Below are 18,203 nucleotides of genomic sequence, written 5' to 3'. Positions count from 1 at the left end.
AGTGAAGTCAGCTCTAGCTGCACCCACCCACAGGGTGCTGCTCCTATGAACTCCTTTGCTACTTCCTGTGGGTTCTGTTCTGTTTGCTTGTTCTGCTCAAAGTCATGAGATCCTTTATCTACTGAAGCAAAGAGGGTCCCTGTGGACAAGGGCTTAATTTTCACTCGTGTTAATATCTTCTACAGCACCTACCACTCTACCTTTTATAGAGTATACCTCAGTAGATATTTTATTTTTTAAATTTTATTTGTAAAAGAATTTTAAAAGGGATTAAAATTCAGATATAGAAGAATGTAATTTAAGAAAACAGGTTACTAGTATTTGAATGAAAAGAGAGCGAAGACTGTATCCCACACAAATACTGTAACAGAGTTTTGATAAACTACATTAAAATGAAAACAGGAGCAATGTTGAGAGTATTCTTATTTGAAAATTAATGGTTTTTTCAACTTTATATTCTTTATTAACAGGGAGAAGTAGGAGATCAAGGAAATATTGGGAAGATTGGCGAAACAGTAAGCTTATTTTATGCTCTTATTTTCATGTTTTAAATCCTCTCATGAGCATTTTTAGGAATCATGTTAGCCATGATCTATGCTTATAAACTTCAGAATGCAAAATATTCATCCACTATAAATATAAAGTCATTTGTTATGTGGCAAATAAAACCTACTATACAAAAAAGAAATGAGGGAAAACACAGATACTATTTTCATCCAATATTAATTACATTTGTGATCTCAGGAACCTTTTTGTTTCTAATATTGGGTCTTTACCTTTAGTTCCAATCATTTCAAGCGACATTTGATTGTAACATTTTTCATGATTAAAAAGCTACAAATTTTCAAGCCATTAAATATTATAATAGGTGGAAAATGTTTTCTTTATATTTGGAAGGTTGGCATTAACTGTGAGACAATTCAATGAAAGACATAATTTCTTTTCTCAAAAAGTTTAACTTGTTTAAATTAACATTATTGTAGAAATAGGCAGCTCATGTTGTTTTTGAAACAGATATATTAGGGGTAATTTTTTTTTCTTTGCTATGGGAAAAGCCAACTATAATATTCTCTAAGAAATGAACCTACATAACATATAAAATGGTAAGTTAAATTAATAAGAGGCAAGTGAATTTATATATTGTGTGCACTGGGTTGTCACAAAAAAAGTGATACTGTTTAATATCAATATTTATTTAGTATGTTAGATGAGCAAATACAATGTTCTGTAACCTATCTTATAACATAAAGATAAAATTGTCTAAAAAATTGTTTTGTAAGCTTAAATAATTAAATATATTTTCTAGTCTGATAGTAAAACAACAATACATTTTGATACTCTTAATTTTTATCATGAATTATTATTAAAAATAAGGAGATGATCACTTAGTCTTAAAAGATCATTGTTATACCATTTAATCTTGAGCTGCTAGAAGGCGAATATTTTGTTCCTTTTTTTAACCAAAAAGGGAAATTTCAATGGAGTATTTATATCAATTCAATTATTTAAGGCACCTCATCAAAAATGGATGTGATTGGTATTTCCTTGTCATTCAGATTTTTAAAAATTCAATTAAAAAAATGAAATTCTGCATTTCTGGGTGACAAATTGCATAAAAATATATAAACTAGAATTTATAGCTAAACTTAAAATACCAATGAAAAACATATTTTCTTCAGATAACATGTATCAGACTTCTAAGTTTTATTTAGTTTAAAATGTTGGGCTGGTTCCACATAGTATAGGAACCTATCACCAGTGGTATCAAAAGAGGAAATGGACTATCTTGGCAGGTGGTAGATTTCTGTTATTGGAGGGAAATTAACAATTATGGATTATTCACTATGTGCCAGGGATAATGCTAAATGATATTTTATATTGTGGCATTCATTTGATTCTGAAACAATTTTTAAAGGCACATTTTGTTATTCTGATTTTTGAAATGAATAAACTGAAGCACAGTAAGTAATCTGTTCAAAGAAACTCAGAGCTCAAAATTCAAAGCTTTATACCTTGCTGGGGACTTTTTTCCCAGCTTTATTGAGGTTTAATTGACTAATGAAATTTAAGATAAAGTGTATATAATGATTTGATCTAGTTAGTTAACAAAGCTGGGGATATTTTAATGTTAGTGGAAAGCCACTTGGCCTAGATTTTATAGGGCAGTTTAGTTATCAAATAAGTTATGAAACAAAAGGACTTTTCCAACTTTGAGATTCCATCTTCTCATTAAGGATGGGATATAAAGTGTTTTGAAAAACTTTAGTGGCTATATTGAATTAACATATAGGAGAAATATCAATAACCTCAGATATGCAGATGACACCACCCTTATGGCAGAAAGTGAAGAGAACTAAAAAGCCTCTTGATGAAAGTGAAAGAGGAGAGTGAAAAAGTTGGCTTAAAGCTCAACATTCAGAAAACGAAGATCATGGCATCTGGTCCCATCACTTCATGGGAAATAGATGGGGAAACAGTGGAAACAGTGTCAGACTTTTATTTTGGGGGGCTCCAAAATCACTGCAGATGGTGACTGCAGCCATGAAATTAAAAGACGCTTACTCCTTGGAAGAAAAGTTATGACCAACCTAGACAGCATATTAAAAAGCAGAGATATTACTTTGCCAGCAAAGGTTCATCTAGTCAAGACTATGGTTTTTCCATTCCATGTATGGATGTGAGAGTTGGACTGTGAAGAAAGCTGAGTGCCAAAGAATTGATGCTTTTGAACTGTGGTGTTGGAGAAGATTCGTGAGAGTCCCTTGGACTGCAAGGAGATCCAACCAGTCCATTCTAAAGGAAATCAGTCCTGGGTGTTTATTGGAAGGACTGATGCTGAAGCTGAAACTCCAGAACTTTGGCCACCTCATGCGAAGAGTTGACTCATTGGGAAAGACTCTGATGCTGGGAGGGATTGGGGGCAGGAGGAGAAGGGGACGACCTAGGATGAGATGGCTGGATGGCATCACCGACTCAATGGACATGAGTATGAGTGAACTCCGGGAGTTGGTGATGGACAGGGAGGCCTGGCGTGCTGCGATTCATAGGGTCACAAAGAGTCGGACACGACTGAGCGACTGAACTGAACTGAAACTGAACTGATATATAAAATGCCTAAAGAATTATTTATGGTTCTTGGTAATTCCCAACTTTTTTTTTGTATTAACTTCAAAATCTTAGAAATATAGTTCATCTAATCCAAAGTTCAGTAAAATTCTTAAGAGATGTGGGAAAATACAGTTGTACTTCACAATGTCAGTCTAGTAATTTGAGGATATCTAAGGAGAAGGCAGTGGCACCCCATTCCAGTACTCCTGCCTGGAAAATCCCATGGATGGAGGATCCTGGCAGGCTGCAGTCCATGGGGTCACTAAGAATCAGACACGACTGAATGATTTCACTTTCACATTTCACTTTCATGCATTGGAGAAGGAAATGGCAATCCACTCCAGTGTTCTTGCCTGGAGGATCCCAGGGACGGGGGAGTCTGGTGGGCTGCCATCTATGGGGTCGCACAGAGTCAGACACGACTGAAGCAACTTAGCAGCAGCAGCAGCAAGGTTAGTTGTAATTGCATAGCTAATTACTTTTCCCAAACCTTCTGAATGGTCATTTAATTGGATCTCCTCCAGTTTTGTTTCTTTCTAGATTTATACAAATTAGAACCCAGTTTGTGATAGAGAGTGCCAAACAGAGTGGTCCCATCTATATTACATGTCTGTATATGTGTTACATTTATTTACTATAGGCAAAGAATTAATTTCTATAGATATGCCCTAAATAAGTCTCTAATTTTGAAAGATACCTCCTTGTCCTCTGCATTCTAACTTTTTGTTATGAATAAATCTGGAATTATCTCACATCTTTAACTCTCCAGGCTGAAAGTATTTGAAGAGCTACAAAAGGGAAGACAATATACTTTTTCAGTATTGGTCAAGAGAATAGAATTAAAATAGTATACAGTCCTTATAAGGGAACAGACATTATAAGACATAGGCATTATAAGGAACAAGAATTCTTTCTTTGTAGACAAGAATATTTTAATAGGATTTCTAACACTCAGATTCTTCCATAGAGTGATTGAACATGTCATTCTTAGATTTGAATGATTCAGCAGATATTTTATTCAGGAATATTTATTGAACATTTGATCCTTGCCTTCATGAAATTTATAGTCTATTAGAGGTTAGACAGACATTAAAAATCATATCATAAAATTATATAATCATAACTGTGATACATTCTATAGAGGAAAATTTTAAGGGACTGTGACAGTTGCCAAATTTAGATCTGGAGATGAGAGAAGACTTTTCTGAGGAAATACCATATGATCTGTGACCATAAAGAATGGTATGAGTTGGCTGTGGAAGAGTGGGGAGAAAAACTGTTCCTGGAATGTGCAATATAACATACTTCCCACACATATAATGCACTTAAAGCATTTAGCGCAGAGCTGGTCACATAGTGAAAACATGATAAAATGTTAGCTGTAATGGTTGTGGTGGTGGTTATTCTTATATTTATGGTTCTATGTGGGAAAGCATTTAACTTTAAAGGAACTGAAGAAAGCCGGTGTGGATAGACTTGGTGAGCCAAAGAAAAAGCAATATTAGGTGGTAGCAGTGAGGGAGGCAGGAGCCAAGCACTCAGGGCTGTGTTTATTATTTTGGAATTGATCCTAAAGTAGATGGAAAATCACTGAAGTATTCTAAGTAAGCCAATGACATGATTTAATTTTTTTAAGATCCCTCTGTAGCAATGGATTGGGAAGTTGGAGCTTGGTTGTGAGGAGCAGAAGTGTAAGAGGGTAACCGTTTAGAAAGCTATTGCATTAGATTAATTGAAAAAGAACAATGATGGGCCAGATGATGGCAGCGGAGATAAGTGGATGTGTTTGAGATGTATTTAAGGTGATATTTGGACAAATGCTGCAGCAAAAAGGAATGATTCTGGTTAGTCTCCAGCATGCGATAGACTTTTGATAACTCAGCTAGTTATGATTCATCAGGAATATTCTGAAAGCATAAGGAATTAGTATATATGATGTCTAAGGATAATTCCAGTCCTAAGAATCTATGACTCTCTTCTAAGAATCGTAATGTTTTCTATTCTTCCCTTACCTGCCAATTTGGCTTCTTTTCTCTGGCTATCCTCCAGTTCATTATGTCTTTCTGGAGTTGAAACAAATAGAACTAAAACTAAACATTTTAGTCAGTGGCTCTACAGCCTTCTTTAGGAGTGGGATAACTTCTTATTTTTTCTTTATTATTGATGATACTATGTGGGCATTTTTCAAAAACAGGAAACTAGTTTGTCTTTGGAAAATGATCAGCAGTCACTCTCCAGATCTTTTTCTAGTCTGTTATTTTAAAGATAGAATTTGGAATTTTTTTCATAAAGTAACCTTGATTGCATTAAATTTACATGCCATTTTTCTGCTCACTTGAAGAGCTTCTCATGGTTGTCCTATAGGCTGACCACAGACTCTCTTTATATGTGTTAAAATCCAACTATTTGATTTCACCTCATTTACTCTTTAATTTATTGATTTTAGTAATATTTCATAAGCAATCTACTGTGTCCTCTATGTTTCTTTGCCTGTCCTCTAATGTGCTAGTGTTTAATAGTAAATGACTGATGAACAGAAGAGAAGAGAAAAGGCCATGGATAATCCTCAAAAGCAAGTTCTCATTCTAAAACCTTTAGTGTCATAGAACTTCTGATGGCTGATTCTAAGGTGGATTATAACTAATTCATTCAAGTCCACGTAGAGGTGGAGTCAGAGGAAGAAATGAAAAGAAATCTAATTTTTGAAGGCCTATTATCTCATTTAATCTTGAAACAATCCTTGTAAGATAAATCTTGTTGCCATTCTTTAAGTGAGGAAACTGAAATTTTTGAAGTCATCTGATATGTTTCACTTCATACAGCTAGTAAGCAAATGTGAATTTTCTAATTCCAGTTCTGAGGTTCTTTTCTCTGTGTCAAGCAATCATCAGTTTGTCCTATTTTCATTTTTTTTTTGTATTCCCCAAATTACATCTATTTATATTTATATGCATAGGTATTTATAATCTTTTAAAAATTATTTTTTCATATTAGCAATAACTTTATTGTTTGTTTGTTTGTTTAATATAAATTTATTTATTTTAATTGGAGGCTAATTACTTTACAATATTGTATTGGTTTTGCCATACATCAACATGAATCTGCCACGGGTATACATGTTCCACATTCTGAACCTCCCTTCCACCTCCCTCCCCATACCATCCCTCTGCTGCTGCTGCTGCTAAGTCACTTCAGTCATGTCCAACTCTGTGCGACCCCATAGACAGCAGCCCACCAGGCTCCCCTGTCCCTGGGATTCTCCAGGCAAGAACACCAGAGTGGGTTGCCATTTCCTTCTCCGCTGGGTCACCCCAATGTACCAGCCCCAAGCATCCTGTATCCTACATCGAACCTGGACTGGCGATTCATTTCTTATATGATATTATACATGTTTCAATGCCATTCTCCCAAATCATCCTACCCTCGCCCTCTCCCACAGAGTCCAAAAGACTGTTCACTACATCTGTGTCTCTTTTGCTGTCTCGCATACAGGGTTATCATTACCATCTTTCTAAATTCCATATATATGTGTTAGTATACTGTATTGGTGTTTTTCTTCCTGGCTTACTTCACTGTGTATAATAGGCTCCAGTTTCATCCAACTCATTAGAACTCATTCAAATGTATTCTTTTTAATGGCTGAGTGATACTCCATTGTATATATGTACCACAGCTTTCTTATCCATTCACCTGCTGATGGACATCTAGGTTGTTTCCATGTCCTGGCTATTATAAACAGTGCTGTGATGAACACTGGAGTACACGTGTCTCTTTCAATTTTGGTTTCCTCGGTGTGTATGCCCAGCAGTGGGATTGCTGGGTCATAAGGCAGTTCTATTTCCAGTTTTTTAAGGCATCTCCACACTGTTCTCCATAGTGGCTGTACTAGTTTGCATTCCCACCAACAATGTAAGAGGCTTCCCTTTTCTCCACACCCTCTCCAGCATTTATTGCTTGTAGACTTTTGGATTGCAGCCATTCTGACTGGCGTGAAATGGTACCTCATTGTGGTTTTGATTTGCATTTCTCTGATAATGAGTGATGTTGAGCATCTTTTCATGCATTTGTCTGTATGTCTTCTTTGGAGAAATGTCTGTTTAGTTCTTTGGCCCATTTTTTGATTGGGTCTTTTATTTTTCTGGAATAGAGCTGCAGGAGTTGCTTGAATATTTTTGAGATCAGTTGTTTGTCAGTTGCTTCATTTGCTATTATTTTCTCCCATTCTGAAGGCTGTCTTTTCACCTTGCTTATAGTTTCCTTTGTTGTGCAGAAGCTTTTAATTTTAATTAGGTCCCATTTGTTTGTTTTGCTTTTATTTCTAATATTCTGGGAGGTGGGTCATAGAGGATCCTGCTGTGATTTATGTCAGAGAGTGTTTTGCCTATGTTCTCCTCTAAGAGTTTTATAGTTTCTGGTCTTACGTTTAGATCTTTAATCCATTTTGAGTTTATTTTTGTGTATGGTTTTAGAAAGTATTCTAGTTTCATTTTTTTACAAGTGGTTGACCAGTTTTCCTAGCACCATTTGTTAAAGAGATTGTCTTTTCTCCATTGTATATTCTTGCCTCCTTTGTCAAAGATAAGGTGTCCATAGGTGTGTGGAGTTATCTCTGGGCTTTCTATTTTGTTCCATTGATCTATATTTCTGTCTTTGTACCAGTCCCATACTGTCTTGATGACTATGACTTTGTAGTAGAGCCTGAAGTCAGGCAGGTTGATTCTTCCAGTTCCATTCTTCTTTCTCAAGATTGCTTTGGCTATTTGAAGTTTTTAATGGAACCTCAAAGTGCATCCCTTGTGAATCAGTGGTTAGAAAAGCTTAGACAAGGACAAAATAAAATTTTACTATGTAATCTCATAGTTCAAGCTGGCAAATAAAGTATTATCAAATACTGTTGGTTTCTGAGAAGTACTGAAATGTAACTTAATGTATTTACAATGGAATTATTAAAGATTTGAAGGATCTGGAAGAAAATATTTTAGAAGTCCTCAACACAAACTCTCATCTGATATAGTAGTTAGTTTTTCTGCTTTGGTAGCATTACTGTAAAATTATTATCAGACTTAATACAAGTTGATTTTACTTAATGAGTTCCATTCTTTCTTTCATTAAGAAGAAAATGGTAGCTTTAAATGGACATGGTGTGTTCTCAGTCATGCCTTTGCAACCCTATGGACTGAACGTACTTAAATCATAAAAAACGACTCATTTTCCCTGAGGAAAAGTGCCAAAGCTGATGGCACCATTTAGTCAAGAAAGAACAAAGTAAAATTCTATTATTTAATAATTGCCCTTCTGTAGGGCCTCTGTAAACTCAATGTGTTTATCTTAAAAAATGTCTTCTACTCCCTTCTGCTTTCAAGCTGCACATACCTGTAGCACAAGTGCAAACCTGTGTATATCTCCTGCATCACAGGGCATGGTAATTTTTCTCAGAGAATGGAAAATTATATGAAATATCTATCCATGATACATCCCATCACAAGAAGGATGATTACCTGAATATGATAAAAAAAATAGCTACAATTTATTCAAAATTTGTGATTTGCCATACATTATACCTTTTAATCCTTACAAGACCCTGGGAAATAATAATTCTTTTTTGTAGAAAAGAAAACTTTTATTTCAGAGAAGTTAAACTTGTCCAAGGTCAGATAGCAAAGTAGCAGACCTGAGATTACAAAGACGTGATGACTAACTTCTCCACATCATCCTGCTTCCTCAAGGTGAAGATTCTAATTGGCTTTCTAATGAACACAGCCTATTATTACAGTTTGAAGCTGAAAAGTATGGGGTACCAAGAACCATATTGTGACTTGACTAGTGTCTCAAAGATATGGATGTGTTAAAATTTTTATGACTTAGGATCATTTATTTGACATTTATCATCTTGGAAATGTTTTAATAGCATCACTTACTCAAGTGAATTAATTTCACTATACCATTAAGTCTGTGAAAGTGTAGAAAAGTAGAAAAAAGTATAAGTCGGTGAAATTAAAAGAGAGGAAACATGAAAGAGTGTGGATATATTAGTGGATATGAACAGAGAAGATATAGAAAGTTACAATTTCAGATCAATTGAAGGGAAGTGAATGAAAATAAACACTTCTACTAACCCTGCCATTCTCTAAAAACCAGGTGCAGGTAACTCCGGAGAAGGCAGTGGCACCCCACTCCAGCACTCTTGCCTGGAAAATCCCATGGATGGAGGAGCCTGGTGGGCTGCAGTCCATGGGGTCGCTAAGAGTCGGACACAACTGAGCGAATTCACTTTTACTTTTCACTTTCATGCATTGGAGAAGGAGATGGCAACCCACTCCAGTGTTCTTGCCTGGAGAATCCCAGGGACGGGGGTGCCTGGTGGGCTGCCGTCTATGGGGTCGCACAGAATCGGACATGACTGAAGTGACTTAGCAGCAGCAGCAGCAGGTAACTCCAAGTTAAACTATTACTTTAGAAATGAGATGTCAATAGCTTTTAAATCTCAAACATCAGAAATTTAAGAAACTGGAGTCAATACATTTCTAGGAACAGTTGAAAGTGAAAGTGAAGTCACTCAGTCATGTCTGACTCTTTGCAACCCCATAGACTATAGCTTACCCGACTCCTCTGTCCATGGGATTTTCCAGTCAAGAATACTGGAGTGGGTTGCCATTTCCTTCTCAGGAGATCTTCCCAACCCAGGGATTGAACCTGGGTCTCCCGCATTGTAAGCAGACGCTTTACCATGTGAGCCAGCAGGGAACAGTTGAGGTGCTTACAAAGGTGGAAGGATTTTGAGTCTTTGTGGCTATAAAGTATGTTATTTTCTTGACATTTATGACATCTCTTTGTACAAAGCAAAGTAAAAACTAGGAAAATAGCAAATACTATATTAAATGTAGAACTTTTTTCTACAGCTATGAAAGTTAAAATGTATGGAAAAAATGAAGACTGTAGAAGATCGTTTATATCACAAAACCAAATGTCATAAGGGGTACACAAAGATTAAATCACATGTAAGTGGTTATTAAGGATAAACCAACAAAAATATTTTAAAAATTCACATGATTATAATATAAAAGCTTAAAGGCCAAAGTTTCTATCTATGGTGAAATGAATGATTCACATGATCTATGTTAAAAGCTAAAAACACAGAAGTTAGTGAAAGGCAAGAATATAAGGGTTTGTGTACTTTATATTATGTTTATTTTTCTTTTATCCTTATTAAATGTACATTAAGTGCCTATTAAAAAGTAAAATCTTCTGAGAAAAGGAATAAGATCCAACATATATGGAGTAATATATGGAACAAGTTATTTATCATGCATATTATATTAAAAGTAATAAACAAAAGTACTCTTCTTAGTCTAATAAAGTTTCTCAGATTGCTCAAATTAGGAAAAAACTGATTCAAAGGACTCATATAAGAGAGAAATTTAAATGGGACTTTGTGCCTTCAAATACCAACAGAAGTGTCCCTCATTTTCAGATGTAAACATTCAGTGTGTATACTGCCTGGGACACTAAGCCTATTAGCCTTCTAAGAAAATATAAATTTGATAACTTTACTTACTTTAGAATTGATTAAAAAAAAAAAAGAAGCATTTTTGGTTTCCTTTGGCTTTCAAGGATTTACTCTTAAGGAATTGTTTAAAATGCTTAAAATATAATTTTGTATTTGAATCTGGGACAGGAAGATTCAGAATTCTAATAGATTTAAAAAGTAATATCCTATGATTTGAAGGAAATTAGTTGTCTACAAATATGCGTAACTCACATGTTCACCATGTACTGTGTTCTAGAAGGATATTGTGATTTCTTACAGCCCCCCCCAAATGAAAGACACTAGTAAACTTTCACTTATTCTATCATTAAAAAATACTTATTGAACACTTCTTGTGTGCTAGATATACAACTAAATAAGACTTGATCCTTAAGTGATTTAAATTCTAGAAAATGAGTAAAGAATTCTACACACAGTTGCACCCAAATGCTAGTTCTGTTATGTAAGGTACTCTAAGACAGGGAAGTAAAACTTGTTTGACAATTATCAAAAAGATATATATGTTGATAGAGAAAATATGGCTTTGTTTGACTAGAATTGTATTCCTATTCCTTTAGGTAGGGATGCTGTAATAAAGTGGTAATCACCACTTTTGAAGAAATGGAAACTCTAAATTTTATATAGAAGGAATCTAGAGGTGGTACTTTGGTTGGAAGAGGGACTTCCCTTGGATCTGTGTTTACGTAGAAACTACACTGTTTTCTTTTCTTAGTAGTGCACTGTCTACTTTTTATTTAGATATTAATGCATAAAATAGCAAATATCTAGTGATGTTTTTATGCTCAGGATTTATAAGATGGATAATACCTCAATCTTATATCAAAAAATAGGATGGACTAATGGAAGTAGTGATAGAGACCAGGGTTAAGGTACTGCCACTCCTAGAGAAGGTAGATGCAGAATTATAATCTGAGAATAAGTCTAGTGAAAAGTCTTTGTGGTTCTGACTTTTAAAAGATGTTACTTTAGTAAGATCTACATAATCAGTGTAACTACCTTTTCAAATTTAAGGTTAAAATTTATCCTAGAACAAGAATCAGAAACTTTTCTATAAAAGACCAGACCAAATATTATCTGTTAGACTTGGGATCATACCATTTCTGTCACCATGTTTCAAGTCTGCTGTTGGAGTGCAAAAGCAGTCATCAGTTCAGTTCAGTCACTTAGTCATGTCCGACTCTTTGCAACACCATGAACAATAGTACACCAGGCCTCCATGTCCATCACCAACTCCGGAGTTCACTCAAATTCATGTCCATTGAGTCAGTGATGCCATCCAGCCATCTCATCCTCTATCGTCCCCTTCTCCTTCTGCCCTCAATCTTTCCCAGCATCAGGGTCTTTTCAAATGAGTCAGCTCTTCTCATCAGGTGGCCAAAGTTTTGGAGTTTGAGCTTCAACATCAGTCCTTCCAATGAACACCCAGGACTGAACTCCTTTAGGATGGACTGGTTGGATCTCCTTGCAGTCCAAGGGACTCTCAAGAGTCTTCTCCAACACCACAGTTCAAAAGCATCAATTCTTCTGTGCTCAGCCCTCTTTATAGTCCAGCTCTCACATCCATACATGACTCCTGGAAAAACCACAGCCTTGACTAGACAGACCTTTGTTGGCAAAGTAATGTCTCTGCTTTTTAATACATTGTCTAGGTTGGTCAAACCTTTCCTTCCAAGGAGTATGTGTCTTTTAATTTCATGGCTGCAATCACCATCTGCAGTGATTTTGGAGCCCAGAAAAATATAGTCATCCACTATTTTCACTGTTTCCCCATCTATTTGCCATGAAGTGATGGGACCAGATGCCATGATCTTAGTTTTCTGAATGTTGAGCTCTAAGCCAACTTTTTCAGTCTCCTCTTTCACTTTCATCAAGAGGCTCTTTAGCTCTTCTTCACTTTTGCCATAAGGCTGGTGTCATCTGCATATCTGAGGTTATTGAGATTCCCCCCGGCAATCTTGATTCCAGCTTGTGATTCCTCCAGTCCAACATTTGTCATGACGTACTCTGCATTGAAATTAAGTAAGCAGGGTGACAATATACAGGCTTGACATACTCCTTTTCCTATTTGGAACCAGTCTGTTGTTCCATGTCCATTTCTAACTGTTGCTTCCTGACCTGCATATAGGTTTCCCAAGAGGCAGGTCAGGTGGTCTGGTATTCCCATCTCTTTCAGAATTTTCCAGTTTATTGTGATCCACACAGTCAAAGGCTTTGGCATAGTCAATAAAGCAGGAATAGACATTTATCTGGAACTCTCTTGCTTTTTCGATGATCCAGCGCATGTTGGCAATTTGATCTCTGGTTCCTCTGCCTTTTCTAAAACCAGTTTGAACATCTGGAAGTTCACGGTTCACATATTGCTGAAGCCTGACTTGGAGAATTTTGAGCATTACTTTACTAGCCTGTGAGATGAGTGCAATTGTGTGGTAGTTTGCGCATTCTTTGGAATTGCCTTTCTTTGGGATTAGAATGAAAACTGACCTTTCCTAGTTCTGTGGCCACTGCTGAGTTTTCCAAATTTGCTGTCATAGACAACAAGTAAATGAATGAGTCTGGCTTTGTTCCGAATAAAACTTTATATACAAAAACAGACAGTGGTCAGGATTTGGCTGGCAAGCTTTAATTGCCCTTTCCTATTCTAGAATTTTATTTGGAATGTATCAGTTTGATTATATCAATCTGCCATTTGCAATTCTGCTTTATTAGTCATTTATTCTTAAACAAACAAACAAAAAATTACTAAACACAAATGTGTTTTCAAATTAGAAAACATATTCAGATTGCTAACAGACATTGATTTTGTATATTATGTGTGAACATAGTGAATTAATTTACATTTATATAGAGCACATGTACATCTAAAGTAACCTACTAAGATTTATAGTTTGTTTTCCTTAACAGATGCTTAAAGAATCTTAAAGGAAATATTTTCTAAGAACAATGAAATCTGTTCTTTATATGCACATGTTCACTAGAAACATTTTTCTGAACATTATGCATTGTTTTTTGAAGTCCTGTTTTAAGGGTCAAAGGATTTCCACATATTAAGTTTTCATGAGTTTTTCTTTCATTACTTTGGAAAAAAATTCCAAGGGAATGTCATTAAACCTGTATTCCCCATTAGAATGAGATTTTTTCATTTTCACTCTATCTTCTGTTTTTGAAACATCTTTTTTTTTTTCCCATCAATTCAACATAGCATCCTAATGGAGAGTATCACAGCATTTTTCCTCATAAATATGTATGGAACCTTTAGTGCTCTTTTTTTTTAACAGCAAAAATAAGTGAAATCTGGATTTTATTCCAACCATAAATACAGCCAGCTTTGTGTTTTATAGAAAACTTTGTGTAAGAAAACTTTGTATAACCTTTCATTTCTTCAGTTCCAGATACCAAGATAGTTGCTGGAATATAAAGCTCAGTTTCGGGGGGAGGGTTCTAATTAATGGGTTTTGGAAAAACTGTGTGACAACATCTATATTTTTCTGGTATAGTCATTAAAATCAGGACAGACCTAGATAATGCAAGCTTCTCCAGAAATACCAGGTGGACAGAACATAGCAGATTATAACAGGGGGCAGGGCAAGCAGGAATCATTCTATAAAAGGCCTAAGAAGGTAGGCTATAAGAATTTCTCACCCTGACTTTAAAAACCTTCCACAGTGTATACCTCACTTAACTTTATCATTATTTCTCACACTTCCCAACTTTCTAGGCCAAACCAGAGCATTCAACATGCCTTAAATGTAACCCTCTTACTTACGGCATTGTTTCCATTACCTCTGAAGACCATCACTTTCCTACACCTGTTGTCGGCCTAGCATCAACTTCTGAGACCCATCTTAAATCATCTGCTCAAACTTGAAGTCTTTCCTGCTCTCCCTACCCAATTAGATTCACTTGTTTCCTCCGTTAAGCCTTTATCTTCAGAATGGTGGTTCTTAATTTAGTGCTTCATACCATAGTTATTTTTTTATTTGAACTATCTCAACAGAAAACTATCTCACAAAGCAATAAGTAAATGCCTTTTATATTATATATTTTCAATAAGTATATGTTATATATGATGAACTGAGATAAAGTAAGAAAAGGTAATTTTCTAATTTATTGATATTTGCTACTGTTTCCTAAAAGGATTTTAGTGTGCTTAAGCTAATTCAGAAAATATGACATATTCTTGTGAGATAGTCAGAATATGGAAGGACACTTCATTGGGAACAGCAAGAACACAAAATATATGGAGGCATGAAAGACTGGGAGTGTTTTTAGAACTGCATCATAAGCGGTTCAGAACAGCTGGCTGCTGCTAAGTCGCTTCAGTCGTGTCCGACTCTGTGTGACCCCATAGACGGCAGCCCACCAGGCTCATAGTATGTCACAGCTCATCTGGCTCTTGTTACTTCCTATAATGTCCTTCCTATCTTTTCAGGATTACAAATACTACCTACTCTTCTTCTTCCACAAGTCAGCCCAAGTATCACTTCCTTTAAACCTGATCTTGAATTCCTTCTTTCTCATTTGTAAAACTTAAGTGAGATATCTTTTTATGTTTATTGTCTGGGTTGGAAAATAACTGCCTGAGATGAAGTATGCTCGCAGGAGGTGTTTAATAAATGGCAATGGTTGTATTACTTGTTGTTATTGTATAAACAGAAGGATAACAAGGAAGTTCTATTTTTTTAAAGTAAGAGCTATGAGAAGTCACTACATTTACTTTCTAGAGCTGTCGTCAGTAAATAGTTTCTTTGGTCATACTGAAGCTCCAGAATGCTAGACATACCCTCCTCACTATGGAATAAAAATACTCCAGGGTTTATTTTTTTATTACATCTTTCTCACCTGTTCAAAAGATTTAAAATACCTACAGTTTTTTCTCTTCTTTTTCAAAATTGTAGTTGGAGGAAAATTGTTCTACAATAGTGTGTTGGTTTCTGCCATACATCAACATGAATCAACCATAGGTATACATATGTCCTCTCCCTCCTGTTTCCTCCTCCTCTTTATATTTAAGTTATAGAATTTTAGAACTGGAAAGTGTACAAGGCATTATCTAGTTTATCCCGTTTGTTTTTTAGAATTGGCAGAATGAGACACAATCTAGTCACATGACTTTCTTCAGAGGTGAAGATCTAATCTGAAGCTCAAGTCTTTATAGATTAGCACATGGAAATATTAATATCATCATGTTATTTTTCTCATTTTTAGATGTAGACATTGATGGGAGGCATAAGACAATAGATATTCTGACTCTAGTTTCATCTTCAGATAGAGTCTATGGAAAACTCAGTCCCTATGGGGTCTGCCCTGGTGACTCAGAGGTTAAAGCATCTGCCTGCAATACAGGAGACGTCAGTTTGATCCCTGGGTCCAGAAGATCCCCTGGAGAAAGAAATGGCAACCCACTCCAGTATTCTTGCCTGGAGAATCCCATGGATGGAGGAGCTTGGTGGGCTATAGTCCATGGGGTCACAAAGAGTTGGACACAACTGAATGACTTCACTTTTCTTTCACTTTATGGAGTCTACATAAAAAAAAAAAATACAGAACTGATTTAATGCTTTGTGTGTGAAAAAAATAGATACTAATATTATAAACACATATTCTTTGCTGTGAATGATCCTAGTGAATTTCACTCTAAAACTCTAGTTATTAGAGTTTTAGGAAGAGCTAGCAATTCAAGTGTTGTGCCACACAAGTATCATAGTAGGATAATTCCTCTTATTTCTTATCCAACTTACATTTTTTAAGAAAAACTAATAATCTGTGCTGATATTTACTTTATCACCTTTGATTTATTGCCAAGAGACTCATTCAAAAGAGCAGAATACATGACGACATTGCCAGACGATTTAGTGCAGGAAGGACAGAACCAGTTGCCTTTCTAGTCTCAAGATTCCTATAACATAAGCATGAGTAAAAGCATCTGTTAAGTAGACATTCCAGGCATATTCTTTTAATCATTGCCAGACCTTCTCTAGGCAAAACTTCATTCTGAACTTTTTTTCATGACTGCATGTATGATCCAAGGGAATACAAGTCAAATAGTTGTCAGGGAAATTTCAGAGACTGAATTCCCTATTTGGATACTGAGCAGACCAGTTGTATCTTTTAGGAAACTTGTATATCCAAATGTCAAGAGTCTGAAGCAGAGGAACTGTGATACCAAAATAAATTGTTGTCCAATCAGGAACCTCTTAAATAATGAAGTGCTTATCCTATATTCCACATTTAACTGACTACGTAAAATATTCCACATTATTCATCAATGTCTGGCATATATTCTCAAATAATGTTGACTAAATGAATTTATTTTATGACACTTCTTTATGTCATAAATTTATTTTATGATACTTTTTAAAGTGTGAATGAATGCAGACTTTCATGGATGAGCTTTAGTACTTTTCTAGTAGCATCTTTAGGATTTTCTATGTATGGAATTATGTCATCTGCAAACAGTGAAAGTTTTACCTCTTCTTTTCCAATCTGGATTTCTTTTATTTCTTTTTCTTCTGATTGCCCTGGATAGGACTTCCAAAGTTATGTTGACTAAAATGATGAGAGTGAACATCCTTGTCTTGTTCCTGATCTTAAAGGAAATACTTTCAGCTTTTCACCATTGAGTGTGATGATAGCTGTGGGTTTGTCATGTATGGCTTTTATTATGTTAAGGCCCACTTTCTGGAGGATTTTTATCATACATTGTTGAATTTTGTCAGGAAGCTTTTTCTGCATCCATTGAGATGATTACATAGTTTTTATTCTTCAGTTTGGTAATTGATTTGTAGATATTGAAAAATCCTGGCATCCTTGGGATAAATCCCACTTAATCATTATGTCTGATCCTTTTAATGTATTGTTGGATTCAGTTGTTAGTGTTTTTGTTGAGGATTTTTGAATCTATGTTCATGAGTGATGTTGGCCTATAATTTTTTTTGTGTGTGTGGTATCTTTGTCTGATTTTGTATTTAGGGTGATGGTGACCTCATAGTATGATTTTGGAGTGTTCCTTCCTCTGCAATTTTTGGAATAGTATCAGAAGGATAGGTGTTAACTCTTCTCTAAATGTTTGATAGAATTCGCCCTGTGAAACCACCTTTTCCTGGACTTGTTTGTTGGAAGTTTTTAAATTTCAGTTTCAATTTCACTGCTTGTGATTGGTCTCTTCATATGTTCTATTTCTTTCTGATCCAGTGTTGGAAGATCGTACCTAAGAATCTGTCCATTTCTTCTAGGTCATCCATTTTATTGTCACACAGTCATAAAGTTGCTTGCAGTAGTCTTATGATCCTTTGTATTTTCTGTGGTGTTTATTGTAACTTCTCCTTTTTCATTTTTAATTTTATTGATTTGGGTCCTCTCTCTCTTTTTCTTGATGAGTCTGGCTAAAGATTTAACAGGTTTTTTTTCATCTCTTCCAAAAAATCACTTTTAGTTTCACTAATCTACGGTTTCCTTTGTCTCTGTTTCATTTATTTCTGTTCTGATCTGATCTTTATGATTTCTTTTCTGCTACTAACTTTGGATTCTAGTTTTTCTTCTTTCTCTAGTT

The 18,203-nt window shown here is 35.4% G+C and overlaps 1 protein-coding gene across 5 annotated transcripts in view; it reads left to right on the top strand.

Annotated features, from left to right (window-relative positions):
* Positions 1–18,203, top strand: part of COL24A1 (collagen type XXIV alpha 1 chain) — a 392,145-nt gene that overhangs the window by 199,581 nt on the left and 174,361 nt on the right. For all 5 annotated transcript variants that reach the window (XM_069596518.1, XM_069596489.1, XM_069596509.1 and 2 more), the window contains one exon: positions 471–515. In XM_069596518.1, coding sequence (XP_069452619.1) covers positions 471–515 — 45 coding nt within the window. The remainder of the gene's footprint in view (positions 1–470; positions 516–18,203) is intronic.

Source organism: Ovis canadensis, chromosome 1 (genome assembly GCF_042477335.2).
Source record: "Ovis canadensis isolate MfBH-ARS-UI-01 breed Bighorn chromosome 1, ARS-UI_OviCan_v2, whole genome shotgun sequence".
In the NCBI taxonomy this organism is placed as follows: domain Eukaryota; kingdom Metazoa; phylum Chordata; class Mammalia; order Artiodactyla; family Bovidae; genus Ovis; species Ovis canadensis.
Note: the sequence above shows the minus strand (reverse complement) of the source record. Positions and strands in the feature narration are given on the sequence as shown.